The following is a 23,234-nucleotide window of genomic DNA, read 5'->3' on the forward strand; positions in this document are numbered from 1 at the left end:
GCCATGAGTACATGTCCACCCCAAACTTGCTAACTATTCCTTCTCCCTTGGCACCCATAAGCTCATTCTCAATGTCTGTGAATCTGTTTCTGTTCTGTAAGTTCATTCGTATCATTACTTTTTAGGTTCCATGGATAAGGGATGTCATACGGTATTTCTCCTTCTCTGTCTGACAATCTCAGGTCCATCCATGTTGCTACAAATGGCATTATATCTTTTATTTTTTTTACAAATGGCATTATATCATTTTAATGGCTGAGTAATATTCCATTGTGTATATGTACCACATCTTTATTCTTCTGTTGATGGCCATTTAGGTTGCTTCCATGTCTTGGCTATTGTAAATAGTGCTGCAATGAACACTGGGGTACATGTATCTTCCTGGATCATGTTTTTCTCTGGATATATGCCTAGGAGTGGGATTGTAGGGTCATATGGTAGCTCTATTTTTAGTTTTTTTAAGGAAACACCATACTGTTACCATAATAGCTGTACCAGTTTACATTTCTACTAACAGTGCAGGAGGGTTCCCTTCTCTCCACACCTTCTCCAACATTTCTTGTTTGTGGATTTTTTGATGATAGCCACTGTGGCTGGTATGAGGTGATATCTCATTGTAGTTTTGATTTGCATTTCTCCAATAATCAGCAACGTTGAACATCTTTTCACATGGCAGCTGAAGCTCCAATACCTTGGCCACCTGATGCAAAGAGCCAACTCACTGGAAAAGATCCTGATCCTGGGAAAGATTGAAGTCAGTTGAAGGGGGAGACAGAGGATGAGATGGTTGGATGGCATCACCGACTCAATGGACATGAATGTGAGCAAACTCCAGGAGATAGTGAAGGACAGGGAAAGCCTGACGTGCTACAGTCCATGGGGTTGCTAAGAGTCAGACACGACTAAGCCACTGAACAACAACAAATTGGCCACCTGTATGTCTTCTTTGGAGAAATGTCTATTCAGGTCCTTGGCCCTTATTTTGAGCAGATTGTTTGTGAAAATGACTCTTAGATTTGTTATTTCCCACTTAAGAAGAGCCTTTGCATTGGCCTAGTCTGTAGAGGGGACTGCCGATCCCAAACACTCCAGAATAAGAAAAAGACAGTGGTGACATTGTGCTGGGGAAGATGTAGCTGCCTGTTCCCCGAGCCACCCCTTTGCCTCCGGACTTCTCTGGGGCCAGCAGCCACCCAAGCAGGGGCCCGGGGCTGCGGGCTCAGCCGACTACCATGGGCTCTGTGTCAAACCAGCAGTTCGCAGGTGGCTGCGCTAAGGTGCCGGAGGATGCGGCCCGCACGGCGAAGGAGCCGCGGCTGCTGCACGGGGCAGGCATCTGTAAGTGGTTCAACGTGCGCATGGGGTTCGGCTTCCTGTCCATGACCGCCTGCGCGGGGGTCGCCCTCGACCCCCCGGTGGATGTCTTTGTGCACCAGAGTAAGCTGCACATGGAGGGCTTCCGGAGCCTGAAGGAGGGGGAGGCCGTGGAGTTCACCTTTAAGAAGTCAGCCAAGGGCCTGGAATCTCTCAGAGTCACTGGCCCTTGGGGGGTGTTCTGTATTGGGAGTGAAAGGCGGCCGAAAGGGAAGAATATGCAGAAACGCAGATCAAAGGGAGACAGGTGCTACAACTGTGGAGGTCTAGACCATCATGCCAAGGAATGCAAACTGCCACCGCAGCCCAAGAAGTGCCATTTCTGCCAGAGCATCAACCATATGGTAGCCTCGTGCCCACTGAAGGCCCAGCAAGCTCCCAGCTCCCAGGGAAAGCCAGCCTACTTTCCGCAGGAGGAAGAAGAGATCCATAGCTTTGCCATGCTCCCAGAGGCCCAGAATTGAAGCTACAGTGGGTGGGTGCTATCCTTTTGTGATCAGAAAGCTTTGAGGAGCAGGCATCAATCGGCAGAGTGGAGAAAGTGGGGACAGGGTGGGTAGGGGGCAGCTGGCACTGCCATATATCTGAGGCTGGAGTCCACAGCATCACCCCCTCTTCCCTCTTGGTGGGAAGAAGGGGTGAGGCAAAGAAACTCCAATTAGCTCTTTCCAAATGCATTACGAGGGCTTTGAAGGTTAACCCTCCCTGCATGCTTTATCTGAGTCTCCACCCCCAGAATCTCCAGCTTTTGAAAGTGGCCTGGGTAGGGAAGTTGTTTTACTCTTAAAGAAGATTGTGGAATAATATTTCCCATATCAGAGTGTAAAGATTAAGAAGAGAACAGATTGATGGACCCAACCAACAAGCCACTACATTCCACGGGAGGAAACATCTCAGGGGGGCGGCAGGGTTTTCCTCGTCTTCTCTCCTCATAACCCCTTCTTGGGACAGAATGCTAAGAACTGTCCCAAGTAATGGGTTGTGATGACAGGTAAAGGGGTGATTGAGGGAACAGCTGAGACTTGCTGCTTCTAAGCTCACTCTCACCCCATTCTGGGCCAACTCAATTTTATTTGCTGCCTTGGGTGACTGTACCTTGGGTCCCACTTTCTCCAGGATGCCAACTGCACTAGTGTGCGAATGAGGTATCTTGTGCATTTTACTTTTTTTTTTTTTCGTAATATAAATATTCTGGTTTTGTATTTTTGTGTATTTTAATCGAAGGCCCTCATTCCTGCACTGTGTTCTCAGGTACGTGAGCAATCTCAGGGATAAGTCAGCAGCAGCTCCGGGTCTGCACAGCAGGAATGCTTTTTGTTGCTGTATCATCAGAGAGAACAACTATTTGGAGTGTATAGCCTATTGAACTACCTCATTTTTGCCAATTACAGCTGGCTCTTCTGCCATGGTGTCCTCCTGAAATCCCTCCATCTTCAGCGTTTCATGAGAGACTAGGTTTTAACTGGGTTGCCCCATGACTTGGTCTCCTTCCTACTGAAAGATTGGAAATTGGTCTGAACAGGAAAACGTGGTGCAGAGAGGTTAGGAGAGGCTGGGCCAGGTAAGAAGTGCAGAGAGGGGAAGCCAAGATTAGGCAAATGTCGTCTGTATGTGTGACAAAGGATTCCTGTTCCAGATCTATAATCCTAGGGCACATTACTCACTTTATATACCAGATCCATCCTCCACCTGACTGGGCTAGGCCGACCATGCACAACAGGGTGTGTGTGTTTTTATAAAAAATGGAAGTTGGTAAGGAGAGGTTTATAAGAATAATGCCTCTGTACCCATCTTGAGCTGCCCAGGGATGGATATGTGAAGCAAGGACAAGATCTTTAACGATTCTGGGCTTTTCCTTCTTAGCTTCTGGAGAGACCATCAGCAATGGCTTCTTTGTGGTTCCCAGAGCCAGGGTCCTACTCTGCTGCAGCAGTGATTAGTCTCATGGCAGCTAAAGGAGAAAGGGCGGTGGGGGCGGCAGGTTCGTTTACAAGCTGTGAGATCACTGCAGACCTACCTCACTGTGTTGTCACGGGGCAAATGCAATAGAACGCATTGGGTGATGTGTGTCTGATCCTTGTCTCCCCCAGCTGCTGCCCCCCTCTAGTTATTATATTTGTCTGGGCTTTGTAGGACTTCACAAGTAGCTGATTTGGTGACTGCTAGGTGGCCTAGTTTGTGTAAATATAATGTGTTGGTCTTCTCCATGTTCTTTTGGGGTTTTATTGTTTACAAACTTTTTATATTGAGAAAAATAGCCAAAGCATCTTTGACAAAATGTTCTGCACCAGGCAAAGAGATCTGAAACATAAGCTTGGGGGCCCTTTTTGAAGTTGGGGGGGGTCTTGAACTACACTTTCTTTTGTGTTCCCCTTCCTCTATTTCCTATTTCAAACAAGATCTGTCCTGAAAACTAGATTCCTATTCCCTCTTCTTTCCACCTTTGTGCCCCCCCGAAATAGACCATATACCTATACATTTAATTTGTGGGGTATCTGTGATTAAGTGATTTGTGCAAAAATCCTGAAAAAGCTAAGATTGCTCCATCCCTTGTTCCCAATTTCGAGTCCTGTCCATTCCTTGATGTAACTCATGCTAAATGGACTGATGTATTTGGTTGGATTAAGACCAACTCCAAAGGTAGAGAGGAGCAATGAAGGGGGCCTTCCATGTAGAAGGTGGGGCTGGGAGACCATGAAAGGAAAGATGAATGTATATCCAAGTCACTCAGGAACTTTTATGCAGGTGCAAGAAACTTATGTCAAAGTAGCCACAAGATTGTTTAATAGCAGACGGACGAATGTAACTCCATGCTTACTGCTAGAAACCAAAGCTTTGTATGAAATCTTGAATTTATGGGGAGGGAGGGAGGGAGGGTAGAAAAGCATGTACCCATCTGTTCTTTTCCTCATCCCTTCTCATTCCTGAACTGCAGGAGACATAGCCCATCAGGCTTTGGCGACCCCATCTGGGCAGTGTTTATTTGATGGCTGATTTTGCTGTGCCAGATACTTCCTTTCCCATTTGCTATCATTTTGTAACACACACGCTGACCCTTTTCCCTTTCCTTTGTTTTCCTTGGGAATATACAATGAATAAAACTTATTGGTACTGAAAAAAAAAAAAAAAGACAGTGGTGAGCAGCTGACACAGGGGTCTGGACCAGACCTGTAAGAGCTACTGCACTAATCTAACTGAACCATTTACTGAAGGCCCGTCTCCCCATGAACACTGAAGGTTTTTTTACTTCTAACCAATTATCGTTGCCCCTAGTATTTGGGACATTCCTCAGCCCACCCCAACGTGGCTTGCCACCCCCCCACCCCGCTGCCCCATCACCAGGATCTCTTCCCTACAAGATCAAGCATCCTCATGCTTTTCAAAATTCAATATACTCACTGCAGCTGACCCAGTTCAGCTGACCCCTCCTCCCTCCAGGCGTCCCATCTCTCTGACTCCCAGGACACTCTGCTGTCCTCCTCCTCCCACCCGTTCCTGCCCCGCATTCCTCAGTCTCTCCTCAGTCTCCTCCTTTAGCTACTCCTCTGCCCCCTACTTGACCCTGAAGTGCCAGGGAAGTTTGTCAAGACTCTCCTTTACCAAAAAAGTCAAGCTCCTCTTTGTGATGGGGCCCCAACCTTGGGCTGAGTTCAAGCTGCACTCTGTTCAGTTTTAATAAGAATCCTGCTGGGTCACATTAATGAAAACCCCTCATCCTTGGTATCTGATCCCTTTGGTCCACCTAAAGCAAGATCCTGAAGAGCATGGGTTATTTCTTATTCCCCTTACTTCTGCTGTTTCTTTATAATGTTCCACCCACCAGCCCTCACCCCACTCCTTGGTTAGAGACAGCCACTTTTCCTTGTTGCATTTGGAGCAGAGCCTCATCTCGCACCCCCACTGCAAAACCCCAACGCAGAAGTCCCTTCCTGAATAAAGTCTTCCTTATTATCTGTTATAAGATTCATGAATTAGGCTTATTTTTTTTTTTTTAAACAAGCTGTTGCCAAGTGGGTGGAGAGGAATAGTCTCCTCTACTTTACATGTACAAACTGGTGGAACCACTGTCGTAAGACATACATGTCCTAAGGCTCAGCAGTTCCACTGGAGCTCATACACCAAGTATAGACGTGCAAAGAATGCTGTGACACCTGAAATGGGGGAAAAAATGAAGAATCCAATTACTTACCAACAAAGGAGTGCATAGGTTGTGGTACAGCACATTGACTTAACAATGTTTTAGAGCAGTTAAAGTGAACTACGGAGATACAAATATCAACATGGGGAAGTCTTGAAAATATAGTATTAAACACAAAAGGCAATTTGCAAAAGAATTTATTCAGGCAGATAGCATTTATGCACACTTTTAAATACACAGCAAATGTTAGTATACATTCTGTAAACACAGATGTAGTTTAAAAACAGAAACGGGAAGCATACACATCAACCTCAGGAGTGTGGTTTCATGGTGATTTCTCTTGGGTCAGGATTGCTACTTACATTGTGTGAGACTCATATGAGTTAGGTTATGTTCAGTAGGTCAAGATGGAGTCACAGGGGCCACTGTGGACTCCCACCATCTAGGAATTGTTCAGCAAAGTCTAAGGAAGGACATCACAAACAGGAGGAGCTCGTTACCCCTTGTTTGTCTGGTTTCCCCACTCTGACTAACCTGTGTTGTGTGCTGTGTGCAGTAAGCCGGGTTACACCAGCTACATTTTGTCTGGTCTGCCTTCCTGTGACCCTAACTCGCCTCACTGCTGGGCCCTGGTTGCAGGCTGCCTCCAAGGAGAGGGTGGAAGCGCAGGGTTGATGTCACAATTATTTCTTTAAAAAAAAAAGTGGGGGGTATAGCTGAAGTGGGTGGTGTGGAACTGGGTACCAGTTATATTATTTCCCACACTTATCTGTGTTATTAGAAAGGCCTAATGATAAAAATTTTGATGTTAAGATGTGTTAAAATGTATAAATGCCTGAACCGCATAGTCTTCGGGCTTTCAAAGTAGGCTTGTTTTTTTTTTAAATGCTAGATGTAGCTGTTAATACATTCAGCATCACACTACAGAACAATTTTATGGATTTCTTAAATCTAACTACCGAATACCAGTTACACATAACTAAACTCAAGAAACTGGTTTATTCTGGGAACTTTTACCAATGACTATTAGTATCTTTGAAACAAGTCCCCTACCCACCCACCCCTACCACCACCATGATTTAAATTAGCTGTTGTCACTCCTGGCTACATACCCAGATCTTTGAAGGGAGCTTAGAGCAAGGGAGAGCTATTTCAGCCCCACTAATTCAAGCTCTGCTTCGAGACTCAGGGTGAAGCTGGGGGTTCCACATTTCTAAAAAGCTCCCTGAACTGTGTGAGTGAAAAAAAAATGTTGCCTTCCAAATCAGTAACAAAGGACATTGCAGCCACCAGGTCATGGCATTATAGCTGCCCCACAGGTGAGCCCCAAGAAAACTCAGGGAGAGAAAGCACGGGCAGGTGGGCCTGGACAGCTAAGGTTCATTATCAAAGGAGTGATTTCAGTGATCCCAAACTCTTGCATCTTCCTGCACAAAGTGAAGTCACTCAGTTGTGTCCAGCTCTTTGCGATCCCATGGACTGTAGCCTACCAGGCTCCTCCATCCATGGAATTTTCCAGGCAAGAGTTGCCATTTCCTTCTCCAGGGGATCTTCCTGACCCAGGGATCGAACCCAGGTCTCCTGTATTGCAGACAGATGGTTTTACCCTGTGAGCCACTAGGGAAGCCCAAAGAAAAGTGCTAAATTCACTAACTTGAGATGTCCAGTTTTCTTTTAATTAAAAGAAATCTTTTGATGGTCTGACTACCTGGTCTTCGTTGCAAAAGCTCCTATGTATCCTGGTTCCTCCCTTACCTCTCTGGACTGGTCCCTCAGAGTGAGCCAAGGGGATGCATTCCAGGCTAAAAGTCCTCAGAGTGTCCGCTGAATAAAACATCAGTTCAGTTCAGTTTAGTCGCTCAGTCGTGTCTGACTCTTTGCGACCCCATGAACCACAGCATGCCAGGCCTCCCTGTCCATCACCTCCCGGAGTCCACCCAACCCATGTCCATTGTGTTGGTGATGCCATCCAACCATCTCATCCTCTGTCGTCCCCTTCTCCTCCTGCCCTCAATCTTTCCCAACATCAGGGTCTTTTCAAATCAGTCAGCTCTTTGCATCATGTGGCCAAAATACTGGAGTTTCAGCTTCAACATCAGGCCCTCCAGTGAAGACCCAGGACTGATCTCCTTTAGGATGGAAAGGTTGGATCTCCTTGCAGTCCAAGGGACTCTCAAGAGCCTTCTCCAACATCACAGTTCAAAAGCATCAATTCTTTGGCACTCAGCCTTCTTTGCGGAGAACACAATGGCAACCCACTCCAGTACTCCTGCCTGGAAAATCCCATGGGTGGAGGAGCCTGGTAGGCTGCAGTCCATGAGGTCACGAAGAGTCGGACACGACTGAGAGAATTCACTTTCACTTTTCACTTTCATGCACTGGAGAAGGAAATGGCAACCCACTCCAGTGTTCCTGCCTGGAGAATCCCAGGGACGGGGGAGCCTGGTGGGCTGCCGTTTACGAGGTTGCACAGAGTCAGACTCAACTGAAGAGACTTAGCAGCAGCAGCCTTCTTTATAGTCCAACTCTGACATCCATACATGACTGCTGGAAAAACCACAGCCTTGACTAGACAGAACTTTGTTGGCAATGTAATGTCTCTGCTTTTTAATATGCTGTCTAGGTTGATCATAACTTTCCTTCCAAGGAGTAAGTGTCTTTTAATTTCATGGCAGCAATCACCATCTGCAGTGATTTTGGAGCTCAGAAAAATAAAGTCAGCCACTGTTTCCCCATCTATTGCCCATGAAGTAAGTAATGGGACTGGATGCCATGATCTTAGTTTTCTGAATGTTGAGCTTTAAGCCAACTTTTTCACTCTCCTCTTTCACTTTCATCAAGAGGCTTTTTAGTTCCTCTTCACTTTCTGCCATAAGGGTGGCATCATCTGCATATCTGAGGTTATTGATATTTCTCCCGGCAATCTTGATTCCAGTTTGTGCTTCTTCCAGCCCAGTGTTTCTCATTATGTACTCTGCATATAAGTTAAATAAGCAGGGTGACAACATACAGCCTTAACGTACTCCTTTTCCTATTTGGAACCAGTCTGTTGTTCCATGTCCAGTTCTAACTGTTGCTTCCTGACCTGCATACAGGTTTCTCAAGAGGCAGGTCAGGTGGTCTGGTATTCCCATCTCTTGAAGAATTTTCCAGTTTATTGTGATCCACACAGTCAAAGGCTTTGGCATAGTCAATAAAGCAGAAATAGATGCTTTTCTGGAACTCTCTTGCTTTTTCGATGATCCAGCAGATGTTGACAACTTGTTCTCTGGTTCCTCTGCCTTTTCTAAAACCAGCTTGAACATCAGGAAGTTCACGGTTCACATATTGCTGAAGCCTGGCTTGGAGAATTTTGAGCATTACTTTACTAGCGTGTGAGATGAGTGCAATTGTGTGGTAGTTTGAGCATTCTTTGTCATTGCCTTTCTTTGGGATTGGAATGAAAACTGACCTTTTCCAGTCCTGTGGCCACTGCTGAGTTTTCCCAATTTGCTGACATATTGAGTGCAGCACTTTCACAGCATCTTTTAGGATTTGAAATAGCTCAACTGGAATTCCATCACCTCCACTAGCTTTGTTCATAGTGATGCTTCCTAAGGCCCACCTGACTTCACATTCCAGGACGTCCGACTCTAGGTGAGCGTGAGTGATCATACCTTCGTGATTATCTGGGTTGTGAAGATCTTTCTTGTACAGTTCTTCTGTGTATTCTTGCCACCTTTTCTTAGTATTTTCTGCTTCTGTTAGGTCCATACCATTTCTGTCCTTTATTGAGCCCATCTTTGCATGAAATGTTCCCTTGGTATCTCTAATTTTCTTGAAGAGATCTCTAGTCTTTCCCATTCTATTGTATTCCTCCATCTCTTAGCATTGATCGCTGAGGAAGGCTTTCTTATCTCTCCTTGCTATTCTTTGGAATTCTGCATTCAAATGGGTATATCTTTCCTTTTCTCCTTTGCTTTTCATTTCTCTTCTTTTCACAGCTATTTGTAAGTCCTCCTCAGACAGCCATTTTGCTTTTTTGCACTTCTTTTTCTTGGGGATGGTCTTGATCCCTGTCTCCTATACAATGTCATGAACCTCCGTCCATAGTTCATCAGGCACTCTGTCTATCAGATCTAGTCCCTTAAATCTATTTCTCATTTCCACTGTATAGTCATTGGGGATTTGATTTAGGTCACACCTGACTGGTCTAGTGGTTTTCCCCACTTTCTTCAATAAGTCTGAATTTGGCAATAAGTTCATGATCTGAGCCACAGTCCGCTCCCGGTCTTACTTTTGCTGACTGTATAGAGGTTCTCCATCTTTGGCTGCAAAGGACATAATCAATCTGATTTCAGTGTTGACCATCTGGTGATAAAACCATAATTCTCAACTTTTACATTGTGCTTTTTTTTTTTTTCAATCGACAGATGATTCTAATATGTAATAATAGCATGAGCCAGAATTTGTGGTTTTCACGCTTGACTTCGGAGAGTAAAAACTCAACCCCCTCACAACTTTCTAAAGCCAAGTGATCCACTTGTCCAACATAAATGATCCACGAATGTGCCTTCCCCGATCCCCCTACACCACACCCTCAGCTACCCTACTTAAAACTTTTTGGTTTGACCAGATCTTCAAAAAAGCTATCGCCTTATCTCCATCCAGCCTCCCATAGGGGAGCTTCTAACACACCCATCTGGTATTCTTCACAGACAAACATAAAGCAAATAGAAACACAGTTGTTTATTTTCCTCCAGGCGGTCCTTCTAAAAGAGAGCACACTATGTACCCCGAGCACACTATGTACCCTATTCTGGTTTCTCCCAACCCCAAGTAGCAATATATACTAGAGAGGTTTCTAACATGTAACATAATTCCCTTTGTTTTCATAAGTAATGCTGCACCAAGGAAGTTCTTTGCTGTGAATGTGTCCATCTGTACCTTGACTGTGGACTTGGTTATACAAATCTGCAAGAGATAAAATATCACAGAAATATATGTACATACTTTTTTGGAAGAGAACTTCTCTACCCCTTTGGGTTCTTTTTTTTTTTTTTCATTTTTAAACTTTTAATCATAGCTCCCTAATCTAAGTCAGTCTTCTTAATGACAGAAGGCATAATCTTACATCCCTTTGTCTTCATACCCTTCCTCTCAATTAAGAACAAATGTCTTACCCATTGTCTAGGGAGCTCTTGTGTGTTTAGAAGAACTAATTTTTAGTAGACTATTCTACCCTTGCTTGAATGCTTTTCTTTCTCCAAGTCTTTTCTTCAAAGAATATTTATTGAATATTTATTATATATCAACAATCACTGTACGTCTTTGGAATATTGCAAGTGCTATGGTAAAATGTGCACAAGATACAAAGTGTAAAGAAGGGAGTGATTTCTTCTGAGTATGCTTCCTTTTTGTTTTGTTTAGTTTTCATTTTTTTTTAAATTTTTTTAAATTTTATTTTTTAACTTCACAATATTGTATTGGTTTTGCCATATATTGAAATGAATCTGCCACAGGTATACACGTGTTCCCCATCCTGAACCCTCCTCCTTCCTCCCCATACCATCCCTCTGGGTCGCATTTATAGATTCAATGCAATCCTTATCAAGCTACCAACGGTATTTTTCACAGAGCTAGAACAAATAATTTCACAATTTGTATGGAAATACAAAAAACCTCGAATAGCCAAAGCTATCTTGAGAAAGAAGAATGGAACTGGAGGAATCAACCTACCTGACTTCAGGCTCTACTACAAAGCCACAGTCATCAAGACAGTATGCTACTGGCACAAAGACAGAAATATTGATCAATGGAACAAAATAGAAAGCCCAGAGATAAATCCACGCCCATATAGACACCTTATCTTTGATTGGGATGACCCCTTTGGGTTCTAATGGTAGGGGTTGGGGTCGGGGCGCTGGAAAATAACTGACAATAGATTTACAAGAGAAAAGAAAGTTTGTTTATATCTGCACAGCTACTATTAGGAGGCTGTTTAAATATAGATACTGCTCTTGAGGCTGCTGAATGGTCAAATGGTTTAGGGTTAGAGTAATTTTCATACCACTTTGGTGGGTTGTTATTTCCTTGTTATTACAATAATATCAATTTTCTGGTTTCAATAACTGTACTCAGTTCAGTCGCTCAGTCGTGTCTGACTCTGTGACCCCATGAACACACCAGTCTTCCCTGTCCATCACCATCTCCTGGAGTTTACTCAAACTCATACCCATCGAGTTGGTGATGCCATCAATGAGTCAACTCTTTGCATCAGGTGGCCAAAGTACTGGAGTTTCAGCTTCAGCATCAGTCCTTCCAATGAACACCCAGGACTGATCTCCTTTAGGATGGACTGGTTGGATCCCCTCCAGTCCAAGGGACTCTCGAGAGTCTTCTCCAATACCACAGTTCAAAAGCATCAATTCTTTGGTGCTCAGCTTTCTTCACAGTCCAACTCTCACATCCATACATGACCACTGGAAAAACCACAGCCTTGACTAGACAGAACTTTGTTGGCAAAGTAATGTCTCTGCTTTTTAATATGCTGTCTAGGTTGATCATAACTTTCCTTCCAAGGAGTAGGTGTCTTTTAATTTCATGGCAGCAATCACCATGTGCAGTGATTTTGGAGCCCAAAAGAATAAAGTCTGACACTGTTTCCCCATCTATTTCCCATGAAGTGATGGGACCAGATGCCATGATCTTTGTTTTCTGAATGTTGAGCTTTAAGCCAACTTTTTCACTCTCCACTTTCACTTTCATCAAGAAGCTTTTTAGTTCCTTTTCACTTTCTGCCATAAGGGTGGTGTCAACTGCATATCTGAGGTTATTGATATTTCTCCCAGCAATCTTGATTCCAGCTTGTGCTTCTTCCAGTCCAGTGTTTCTCATGATGTACTCTACATATAAGTTAAATAAGCAGGGTGACAATATACAGCCTTGACGTACTCCTTTTCCTATTTGGAACCAGTCTGTTGTTCCATGTCCAGTTCTAACTGTTGCTTCCTGACCTGCATATAGGTTTCTCCTACTGAGATGTAACTATCGGAGAATCAAAGAGTGATGGACAAGGGAATCTCTGTCTCTACTATCTGTGTTTATTTAACTTTCTGTGAATCTAATTATATATTTCAAAGTAAAGTTTCTTTAAATGATGCTGCAAAGAGTAACTTTTGATCTACATAATTTCACATCTGTGCATTTTATTTCTACCTGCAGCCTAAGAATTCTCTAGCAAAGGGCAAAATAAACTCAAAATACTGATAAATTTTCCCTAATTGTGCTTCGCAGCAGTTAAACCATTCTCCCTCCCATTAGCAAATATGTCATGGTTCCTATGTCCCTAGCATCTTGCTAAAACAGCTGGTAGGCCAATGTTTAGGTCTCTGTATGCCTCTCATAAGTTAAAAAAAAAAAAAAAAACTTGTGTCATACTGTTCTTATACTTGTCTTCATTTATAAGTCTGCACACGATGGTGTGATCACTCACCTAGAGCCAGACATCCTGGAATGTGAAGTCAAGTAGGCCTTAGGAAGCATCACTATGAACAAAGCTGGTGGAGATGATGGAATTCCAGTTGAGCTATTCCAAATCCTAAAACATGATGCTGTGAAAGTGCTGCACTCAATATGTCAGCAAATTTGGAAAACTCAGCAGTGGCCACAGGACTGGAAAAGGTCAGTTTTCATTCCAATCCCAAAGAAAGGCAATGCCAAAGAATGCTCAAACTACCACACAATTGCACTCGTCTCACATGCTAGTAAAGTAATGCTCAAAATTCTCCAAGCCAGGCTTCAGCAATATGTGAACCGTGAACTTCCTGATGTTCAAGCTGGTTTTAGAGAAGGCAGAGGAACCAGAGATCAAATTGCCAACATCTGCTGGATCATTGAAAAAGCAAGAGAGTTCCAGAAAAACATCTATTTCTGCTTTATGGACTATGCCAAAGCCTTTGACTGTGTGGATCACAGCAAACTGTGGCAAATTCTGAAAGAGATGGGCATACCAGACCACCTGACCTGCCTCTTAAGAAATCTGTATGTAGGTCAGGAAGCAACAGGTAGAACTGGACATGGAACAACAGACTCATTCCAAATTGGAAAGGAGTACATCAAGGCTGTATATTGTCACCCTGCTTATTTAACTCATGTGCAGAATACGTCATGAGAAACACTGGGCTGGAGGAAGCACAAGCTGGAATCAAGATTGCTGGGAGAAGTATCAGTAACCTCAGATATGCAGATGACACCACCCTCATGACAGAAAGTGAAGAAGAACTAAAGAGCCTCTTCAAAGTGAAAGAGGAGAGTGAAAAAGTTGGCTTAAAGCTCAACATTCAGAAAACTACAATCATGGCACCCAGTCCCATTCAGGTCAGATCAGTCGCTCAGTCGTGTCCAACTCTTTGCGACCCCATGAATCGCCAGCACGCCAGGCCCCCCTGTCCATCACCAACTCCTGGAGTTCACTGAGACTCACGTCCATCGAGTCAGTGATGCCATCCAGCCATCTCATCCTCTGTCGTCCCCTTCTCCTCCTGCCCCCAATCCCTCCCAGCATCAGAGTCTTTTCCAATGAGTCAACTCTTCACATGAGGTGGCCAAAGTACTGGAGTTTCAGTTTTGGCATCATTCCTTTCAAAGAAATCCCAGGGCTGATCTCCTTCAGAATGGACTGGTTGGATCTCCTTGCAGTCCAAGGGACTCTCAAGCGTCTTCTCCAACACCACAGTTCAAAAGCATCAATTCTTCGGCGCCCAGCCTTCTTCACAGTCCAACTCTCACATCCATATATGACCACAGGAAAAACCATAGCCTTGACTAGACGAACCTTTGTTGGCAAAGTAAAGTCTCTGCTTTTGAACATGCTATCTAGGTTGGTCATAACTTTCCTTCCAAGGAGTAAGCGTCTTTTAATTTCATGGCTGCAGTCACCATCTGTAGTGATTTTGGAGCCCAGAAAAATAAAGTCTGATACTGTTTCCACTGTTTCCCCATCTATTTCCCATGAAGTGGTGGGACCGGATGCCATGATCTTTGTTTTCTGAATGTTGAGCTTTAGGCCAACTTTTTCACTCTCCACTTTCACTTTCATCAAGAGGCTTTTGAGTTCCTCTTCACTTTCTGCCATAAGGGTGGTGTCATTTGCATATATGAGGTTATTGATATTTCTCCCGGCAATCTTGATTCCAGTTTGTGCTTCTTCCAGCCCAGTGTTTCTCATGAGGTACTCTTTACAGAAGTTAAATAAGCAGGGTGACAATATACAGCCTTGATGTACTCCTTTTCCTATTTGGAACCAGTCTGTTGTTCCATGTCCAGTTCTACCTGTTGCTTCCTGACTTGCATACAAATTTCTCAAGAGGCAGATCAGGTGGTCTGGTATGCCCATCTCTTTCAGAATTTGCCACAGTTTGCTGTGATCCACACAGTCAAAGGCTTTGGCATAGTCCATAAAGCAGAAATAGATGTTTTTCTGGAACTCTCTTGCTTTTTCAATGATCCAGCAGATGTTGGCAATTTGATCTCTGGTTCCTCTGCCTTTTCTAAAACCAGCTTGAACATCTGGAAGTTCACGGTTCACATATCGCTGAAGCCTGGCTTGGAGAATTTTGAGCATTACTTTATTAGCATGTGAGACGAGTGCAATTGTGCAGTAGTTTGAGCATTCTTTGGCATTGCCTTTCTTTGGGATTGGAATGAAAACTGACCTTTTCCAGTCCTGTGGCCACTGCTGAGTTTTCCAAATTCGCTGACATATTGAGTGCAGCACTTTCACAGCATCATCTTTCAGGATTTGGAATAGCTCAATTGGAATTCCATCACCTCCACTAGCTTTGTTCGTAGTGATGCTTTCTAAGGCCCACTTGACTTCACATTCCAGGATGTCTGGCTCTAGGTGAGTGATCATACCGTGATTATCTGGGTCGTGAAGATCTTTTTTGTACAGTTCTTCTGTGTATTCTTGCCCTCTCTTCTTAATATCTTCTGCTTCTGTTAGGTCCATACCATTTCTGTCTTTTATCGAGCTCATCTTTGCATGAAATATTCCCTTGGTATCTCTAATTTTCTTGAAGAGATCCCTAGTCTTTCCCATTCTGTTGTTTTCCTCTATTTCTCTGCATTGATTGCTGAGGAAGGCTTTCTTATCTCTTCTTGCTCTTCTTTGGAACTCTGCATTCAGATGTTTATATCTTTCCTTTTCTCCTTTGCTTTTCGCTTTTCTTCTTTTCACAGCTATTTGTAAGTCCTCCCCAGACAGCCATTTTGCTTTTTTGCATTTCTTTTCTATGGGAATGGTCTTGATCCCTGTCTCCTGTACAATGACACGAACCTCATTCCATAGTTCATCAGGCACTCTATCTATCAGATCTAGGCCCTTAAATCTATTTCTCACTTCCACTGTATAATCATAAGGGATTTGATTTAGGTCATACCTGAATGGTCTAGTGGTTTTCCCTACTTTCTTCAGTAGATTGGGAAACAGTGGAAACAGTGGCTGACTTTATTTTTCTGAGCTCCAAAATCACTGCAGATGGTGACTGCAGACATGAAATTAAAAGATATTTACTCCTTGGAAGGAAAGTTATGACCAACCTAGACAGCGTATTAAAAAGCAGAGACATTACTTTGTCAACAAAGGTCCATCTAGTCAAGGCTATGGTTTTTCCAATGGTCATGTATGGACGTGAGAGTTGGACTGTAAAGAAAGCTGAGCACCGAAGAATTGATGCTTTTGAACTGTGGTGTTGGAGAAGACTCTCAAGAGTCCCTTGGACTGCAAGGAGATCCAACCAGTCCATCCTAAAGGAGATCAGTCCTGGGTCTTCATTGGAAGGACTAATGTTGAAGCTGAAACTCCAGTATTTTGGCTACCTGACGCGAAGAGCTGACTCATTTGAAAAGACCCTGATGTTGGAAAGATCGAATGCAGGAGGAGAAGGGGACAACAGAGGATGAGATGGTTAGATGGCATCAGCGACTCAATGGACATGAGTTTGGGTAAACTCTGGGAGTTGGTGATGGACAGAGAGGCCTGGCATGCTCTGGTTCATGGGGTCGCAAAGAGTCAGACTCGACTGAGGAACTGAACTGAGCTGAACTGAAAGAATTACTTTAAAAGTATATTAACACAGTGGGATATAATTACACACCTATCAGAATGGCTATACTAAAACAATCTACTGAGAACTCCAACTGCTGGCAAGGAGGAGAAACAGGATCTCCCGTACCCTGCTGGGAAGAATGGACAATGGTAGGGCTAAGGTGAAAAACAGTTTCAAAGTGAAAGCAAAGTGAAAGTGTTAGTTGCTCTGTCCTGACCAACTCTGGGACCCCATGGACTGTAGCCCACCAGGATTCTCTGTCCATGGCATTTTCCAGAAGAATACTGGAGTGGGCTGCCATTTCCTCTTGAAAATATATATGAGTTACTCCAAAAAGGAAATAGAAGAAGAGGAGGAAGGTCCTTCATACCAAGATAATACATACAAGATTCGATAATACATACAAGATTAAATGTCAGTTTGCTTAATTATGGGCTTCTCAGGTGGCTCAGGGGTGAAGAATCCACTTGCAATGTAGGAGATGAAACTTCGATCCCTGGGTCAGGAAGATCCCTGGAGGAGGGCACAGTAATCCACTCCAGTATTCTTGCCTGAATCACCCCATGGACAGAGGAGCCTGGCGAGCTATAACAGTTAATGGGGTCACACAGTCAGACATGACAGAAGCGACTTAGCACGCATGCATGCGCTTAATTATGTTCATTTCTTGTTACTGCTTTAGGTTAATTAACCTAATCAAGATGAGAACTGTAATTTTCTGAGGTTTTTATGCTCCATGAGAGGATAAAGGCGTAATATGGCATATAAACAGTTCTATAGATTGATAGGTCAATTAACACAGAATTTAGATTTGGAAGATACAGCTCCTAGTCAATTCTGACTAAACATAGGATAGCCATTAAAGATCTGACATAAGTACTGCATACCTCATTGTAGGTTTTAAAGCTGGTCCTTTTTCTGTTTTAATATGCTCGAGCCAAAACTTTAGCAACAGAATCTCTTGAATCCCTGCATGCTTTCTCTCCAAACAGTAGCTTCTCTTCTAAGGTGTTCCCCAAAACTACTGAACATGTAATCTCTCCCTTCCATTACTCTCTAGCTCTTCATTCCAGTCACTAGTAGTTCCTAACAATGCCACCACCTTCTAGAAGAACAGCAGACTGCCTCAAGAGTGGGCTAAATCAACCAAGACAGAGTACAGTGCCAGGAACCAGCATAAAGGAGACCTGTTTGCCTTCTGTGTAACCTTTGCAAGTCAGCACGTTCTCCTTCCCAAACCACCAGTGCACAAAAATGAAAGTGTCTCTTTCAATTCTGGTTTCCTCCGTGTGTATGCCCAGCAGCGGGACAGACACGTGTACCCCAACGTTCACTGCAGCACTGTTTATAATAGCCAGGACATGGAAGCAACCTAGATGTCCGTCAGCAGATGAATGGATAAGAAAGCTGTGGTACATATACACAATGGAGTATTACTCAGCCATTAAAAAGAATACATTTGAATCAGTTCTAATGAGGTGGATGAAACTGGAGCCTATTATACAGAGTGAAGTAAGCCAGCAAGAAAAACACCAATACAGTATACTAACGCATATATATGGAATTTAGAAAGATGGTAACGATAACCCTGTATGTGAGACAGCAAAAGAGACACAGATGTATTGAACAGTCTTTTGGACTCTGTGGGAGAGGGAGAGGGTGGGATGATTTGGGAGAATGGCATTGAAACATGTATAATATCATATATGAAATGAATCGCCAGTCCAGGTTCGATGCATGATACTGGATGCTTGGGGCTGGTGCACTGGGATGACCCTGAGGCATGGTATGGGGAGGGAGGGGGGTTCAGGATGGGGAACATGTGTACACCCATGGCGGATTCAAGTTGATGTATGGCAAAATCAATACAATATTGTAAAGTAATTAGCCTCCAATTAAAATAAATAAACTTATATTTAAAAACAAATAAATAAATAAATAAGGAAAAACAAATGAAAGCAGAGATTAACTTCCCTTTATTTCCAAAGGAATCTTAAAAGAAGGAATTATTAATGAATCTGGTTTTTCAATTGTGCAATTAACTTGGCTCCAATACCTTCTGGGAGCTGGGAGTTTCTTTGACCCTTCCTCCTCTTCAGGGAAACCAGGCTGGTAGCAGATAAAACAAAGAACGGAGTTAGCACAGCTAAGTTGCAGAACAGGCGTGGCACAGTCCAGTGCCAGCAGGGGCCAGGTGGCTGCCAAAGCAATGATGACAGTGCTAGTGCCTCGAGCAGTTATTCATGGTTCAGTGAACCAAGGTTTTTAATCCAGCATCATAAATTTTCAATCCAGCATCATAAATTTACCCTGGGTTAGGGGGCTGTATTTGGAACTTCTCAAAAAACATTTGCCTTTGCTTTCCTTAGGTTGTTTTACGTGGCACAATCTCTGCTTGTACTTCTGCTCTTACGAAAGGACTTGAAATAGCCCTCTCCTTCTTTTGTTCCAGTTCTGAATAAAGTACATTTGCCACAAAGCCTCCTCGGATATCCTACATTTAATCTTCTTTTGCTTTGCCTTTCTGCAACATTCACCCAGAATGGATTGTAATGTACCCCAAGAGGCACAGACTTGTGCTCTCTGGAGCTTCAGGCCCTCAGATGTCCCATGCTCATCTGTGACTTCGGCTAATACCTACTTCTTTAGTTCTTATTTTTCTGATTTCCAGATCCTCATCCTGCCCAGCTTCCCAAACTCTCCAGAGATACGTTTCACTGACATTTTTTAAAATTGAAAGTCTAGCAGAGCATTATTTTCCCTCTGTTCCCCCTAAATCACTTTTCCTCCAAACATCCCAATCTTTGCCCATCACTAAGCCACTCCATTTAGAAAACGTGTAATTTCTCCATCTCAACGGGAGTCTAAGATAGGGTTAGTACTCAAGGATTGTAAGCGAAAGGAGAAAGAATCTTATGGCTGCCAGAGAAGATCTTTATGGTTAGCCTTTGGGGCACCAGAGAGAAACGAGGGTGGTAAACAAATTGCAAAGAAATACCGTCCTTTTTGTACTGATGAGTAATAGCATTATAAATGCTGTGTAAACAAAAAAGGCTGTTGTCTGTGACTGTGGGCAATGCTGTTTGGGCTATATTCACTGCTATAGGAACAAGTACAGACAGACATAACCTCTGAACATGGTAGAGTCTTGCCAGCTGAATTCGTTCCATCCTTCTGCAAGCACGACATCAGCTATCCTGGCACAATTACTCCTCATTCCAACCTCCACACCTTTGTTAATACATCTCCTTGGTCTGGAAGCTTCACCCCTCTGAGCTTTACTTAAACCTAAGATATCCCTTTTTTTGGTGCTCATGTCAACCCCCACCTCCTGTAAGCACATCTCTCTGAACTATTTATTTTAGCACTGGCAATAATTCATGCAAGGCAATAATAAGCTAACACTTAAAGAGAGCCGACTCTATGCTGGGCACTGTTCCAAGTGCTTCACTCACACCTACATATGAATTAATTTAATCTTCACAATGATCCCACTGTATAAGTACTGTTATTCTCCCCATTTTACAGGTCAAGAAACTGAGACCCAAAGTGGTTAAATAAGCTGCCCATGACCTGAGCTATCAGTCTACGGAACCCACGTTCTAACCCACTCTGCTACAGGCAACATCCTGTCCATCAGCTTTTGCTAACTTATGTAACAGACCTACAAGTGAAAGTGAAAGTCTTGACTCTTTGCGAGTCCATGGACTATACAGGCCATGGCATCCTCCAGGCCAGAATACTGGAGTGGGTAGCCTATCTCTTCTCCAGGTTATCTTCCCAAGCCAGGAATCAAACCCAGGACTCCTGCATTGCAGGCAGATTCTTTATCAGCTGAGCCACAAGGGAAGCCCAAAGAGCTCCAAAGGCCACAATAACAAATCCAAACAATAGGCTTTTGATATCTGAGGAAGAGGAGGCATTGGTGCAGGAAGGTTAAGTTTAGAAACAGACTGTGGAGAAATTAACTGACAACATGGAGTTGGTCAGGCTCTCCTGTCCCACTCTCATGGTCTCACACCTTATGTTCTGTAAACAATGATATTCTGACCTTGGTAGCACTGGGCCTGTCCGCCCCCTTGGCCATGGGCCACTTTGTCTGTCTTAGTACATCAGTAAGTAGTCTTTGAAGACTCCTTGCTGCTGCTGCCACTGATCAGAGAATAAACATGTCTGCAGTCCCCGCAGCTCCTTCAGTCTTCTTCCAGCTTCCCTGGTCTTGCCTTATCTACTCTGGGTTCAGTGAACAGTGTGAGTGGCAAGACACAGACCAGTTAGAACACCAGCTCTACCATTTTCTAGTTAATAGACTTTAGCAAGTCAAGTCACTTAACCTTTTTTAGTGTGAGCCTCTGCTTCTGAAAGATTATAAACTAATTTTTAGAATGGTTGTGAGAATTAAATGATACAGGTAAAGCACCAAGCACATGGCTGCCACATAGTATGTGATCAATAAATGTTGGCTCTAGAGCATGAAAGAGGCTCAAATTGTGAATTACAGTGGCCTTTCTTTGCTAAAGTATTACACAGTGGTTATAAAATGGTATTAAACAATAACCAAAAAAACATAGTTCTTTGTGACAACACACTAATGTGATTTTACTAATTTCCTTAATACCCCAAGCCTGTAACAGAGCCAAACATTAATTATCTCTAATGAAACAAAAGGCCTTGCCTCTGGGTATCAGACTGAAACAGCAGAGGGCCTATAACTCACTAAAGACAAAAGCAAATAAGTATAAAAAGCAAACAGCCAGCAGTGGGAAAGTTCCCATAAAGTGCACCAACAAACGGGAGTGCATTGGGATAGTTCTGGAAAGCGCATCTTAAGGGCTGAAGGTTCAATGTGATGAGAACCCGACGCAAGAGTCTACAGTTTTTGGAGGTCTGGAAAGCGGAGTTCGGTACAACTCCTGAGAGGTAGGTTTCAGTTCCCTTTCTAGGGAGAGGGATAGGAAAAGGTTCCCCTGTGTCACGATGCCACGGTGAGCCTACCCGTGCAAGATGCTCGCGTCCCAGCAGGGTTAAAGGGCAGAGGAAATTCTCCTTCTGGCCGGTGAGGCCCACCAACTCCGAGGTCCCTTTCTAACTCTGGAGCAGGGCCGCGTTACAGAGGACCGGCGTGAACACTGCGCAGAATGAGGCTGCTCACACTTCAACAATCTTTTTAGGGGGTAAGGGTAGGCGGTGAAAATGTATTGGGAAAAGCCGGCATCAGATAAGTGACATCTCTGCAAAATGCCTCCAAAGATTCTCAGGACCCAGTGACCTGCAAAAGCTTCCTTGCAGCTGTTGTCTCTCCGACCCCACGCAAGGTTGACTGCTCCTCCAAAGAAGCTTGTAGACCAGCCCCTCGCCTACTTCTCCCCAGCTGCTACTCCCAGCCTTCCTTACGGAAACTGAGGTCTGTTGGACCAGAGGCCTGGAAACAGGTCGGGGTCGTGGCCCGCCCGCGGTAACGGGTCTTGGGACAGACCTGGCGGAGGGAGGGAACAGCTGGTACAGGACAGGGACGGGGCATACACCACCCCAGTCCTGTTGGAAAAGACCCCTCTGCCGCTGCCAAGGTCATCTGGGACCTCCCCAAGAAGCCGGCCTCGAACGCACTCACCAGCGCGCCGCCGCGCAGCAGCCGAACAGTAGCTCGCTCCATCAGTGCTAGAAAACAGATGCTATCGATACCGCGAAGACGTGCGTGGGGCCCTTGGGCCGCACGCCAACACCTGAAGGCAGGTAGAGCCACAGCCTCGCCCACTCACCCGACCCCGTGTCCCGACGGTACGCCGAGAGGGACAATAGCCTCTCTTCGCTTTTTCGTTCTGCTCACGCGAGAGTTGGGCACGGCAGTGGGGCGGGAAGGGAACCGGAGACACAACAAACATGGCGGCGGCGGTGACGAAGACGGCGGGGGCGACGGCGACGGCAGCGGCGTTGAACGAGGCGGTGGGGGTTCCTCGGTGCGACTGTCAGGCGGTAAGTAGCTGGTCGTCGGCTCGGACGGCGGTGACAGGGCTGAGCAGAGCGGTTATGGAGGAGCGGCGGGGGGAAAGAGCCGGGTGTTCGCGACGGGCCGGCTGACTCCGCCCGGAACTCAGCCCCAGCGGAGGGGCGGGCGTGGTTGGTCGGTCGGTCGTTGGGGTCGCGACCCGGGACCTTCCTGACAGGAGCGCGGAGGGTGCGGTGTCTGGGCCTCCGGAGCCCCGAGGGAGCGGTGCCTGCGGTGGGGTCGCCGTCAGTTGGGGGCTTGGAGGCTCCTGGGTAGGGAGTAGCCTCTCTCGCTCTGACAGGTGGTCGCGGGGGCGGGGGCGCGCCCCGAGGTCCGCGTCATCACTAGGTCCCTGGGCCTGGGGGCTCCGCTGAGGCGCGGGTCTCCTAGGCGTTCCGAATCCTGGTGAGGATGCCACCCCGACGCCAGTTGCGGGCTGCAGGTTGGGAGGACTTTTAAAACCTCCCGTCTTTTATCAGACAGTCCTGTCTTGATCCTTTTCTACTACTTGAACACTCCCTCTACTTGGGGGGAGATGTGAGATGTAGGGAGGATTTTGCAACAAAGAACTGTTGAGGTTCGTGCAGGATTTAAATCTTAACGTAACTGGCTGAAGTGCGAGTAGCCAAGCCTTCCACCTCCTAAG

At 44.8% G+C, this 23,234-nt stretch overlaps 2 protein-coding genes and 1 pseudogene across 6 annotated transcripts in view; 2 read left to right on the plus strand and 1 right to left on the minus strand.

The window, feature by feature from the left end:
* Positions 1 to 22,393, minus strand: part of ACADSB (acyl-CoA dehydrogenase short/branched chain) — a 52,201-nt gene extending 29,808 nt beyond the window's left edge. Inside the window, exon 1 of the mRNA XM_005895084.3 lies at positions 22,214 to 22,393. Coding sequence (XP_005895146.2) covers positions 22,214 to 22,255 — 42 coding nt within the window. The 5' untranslated portion in view covers positions 22,256 to 22,393. The remainder of the gene's footprint in view (positions 1 to 22,213) is intronic.
* On the plus strand, positions 1,233 to 2,174 carry LOC102266087 (protein lin-28 homolog A pseudogene; annotated as a pseudogene).
* A 49-nt stretch (positions 22,394 to 22,442) lies between the features above and the next one.
* The window catches only part of IKZF5 (IKAROS family zinc finger 5), a 38,194-nt gene continuing 37,402 nt past the window's right edge, over positions 22,443 to 23,234 (plus strand). For 3 of the 5 annotated variants that reach the window (XR_011462731.1, XM_070363336.1, XM_070363337.1), the window contains exon 1: positions 22,443 to 22,575. The gene's annotated coding sequence lies outside the window, so the exon portion shown is untranslated. The remainder of the gene's footprint in view (positions 22,576 to 23,234) is intronic. The other 2 variants (XM_005895085.2, XM_070363335.1) reach the window with 2 other exon arrangements.

This window comes from Bos mutus, chromosome 26 (assembly GCF_027580195.1).
Source record: "Bos mutus isolate GX-2022 chromosome 26, NWIPB_WYAK_1.1, whole genome shotgun sequence".
Lineage (NCBI taxonomy): Eukaryota > Metazoa > Chordata > Mammalia > Artiodactyla > Bovidae > Bos > Bos mutus.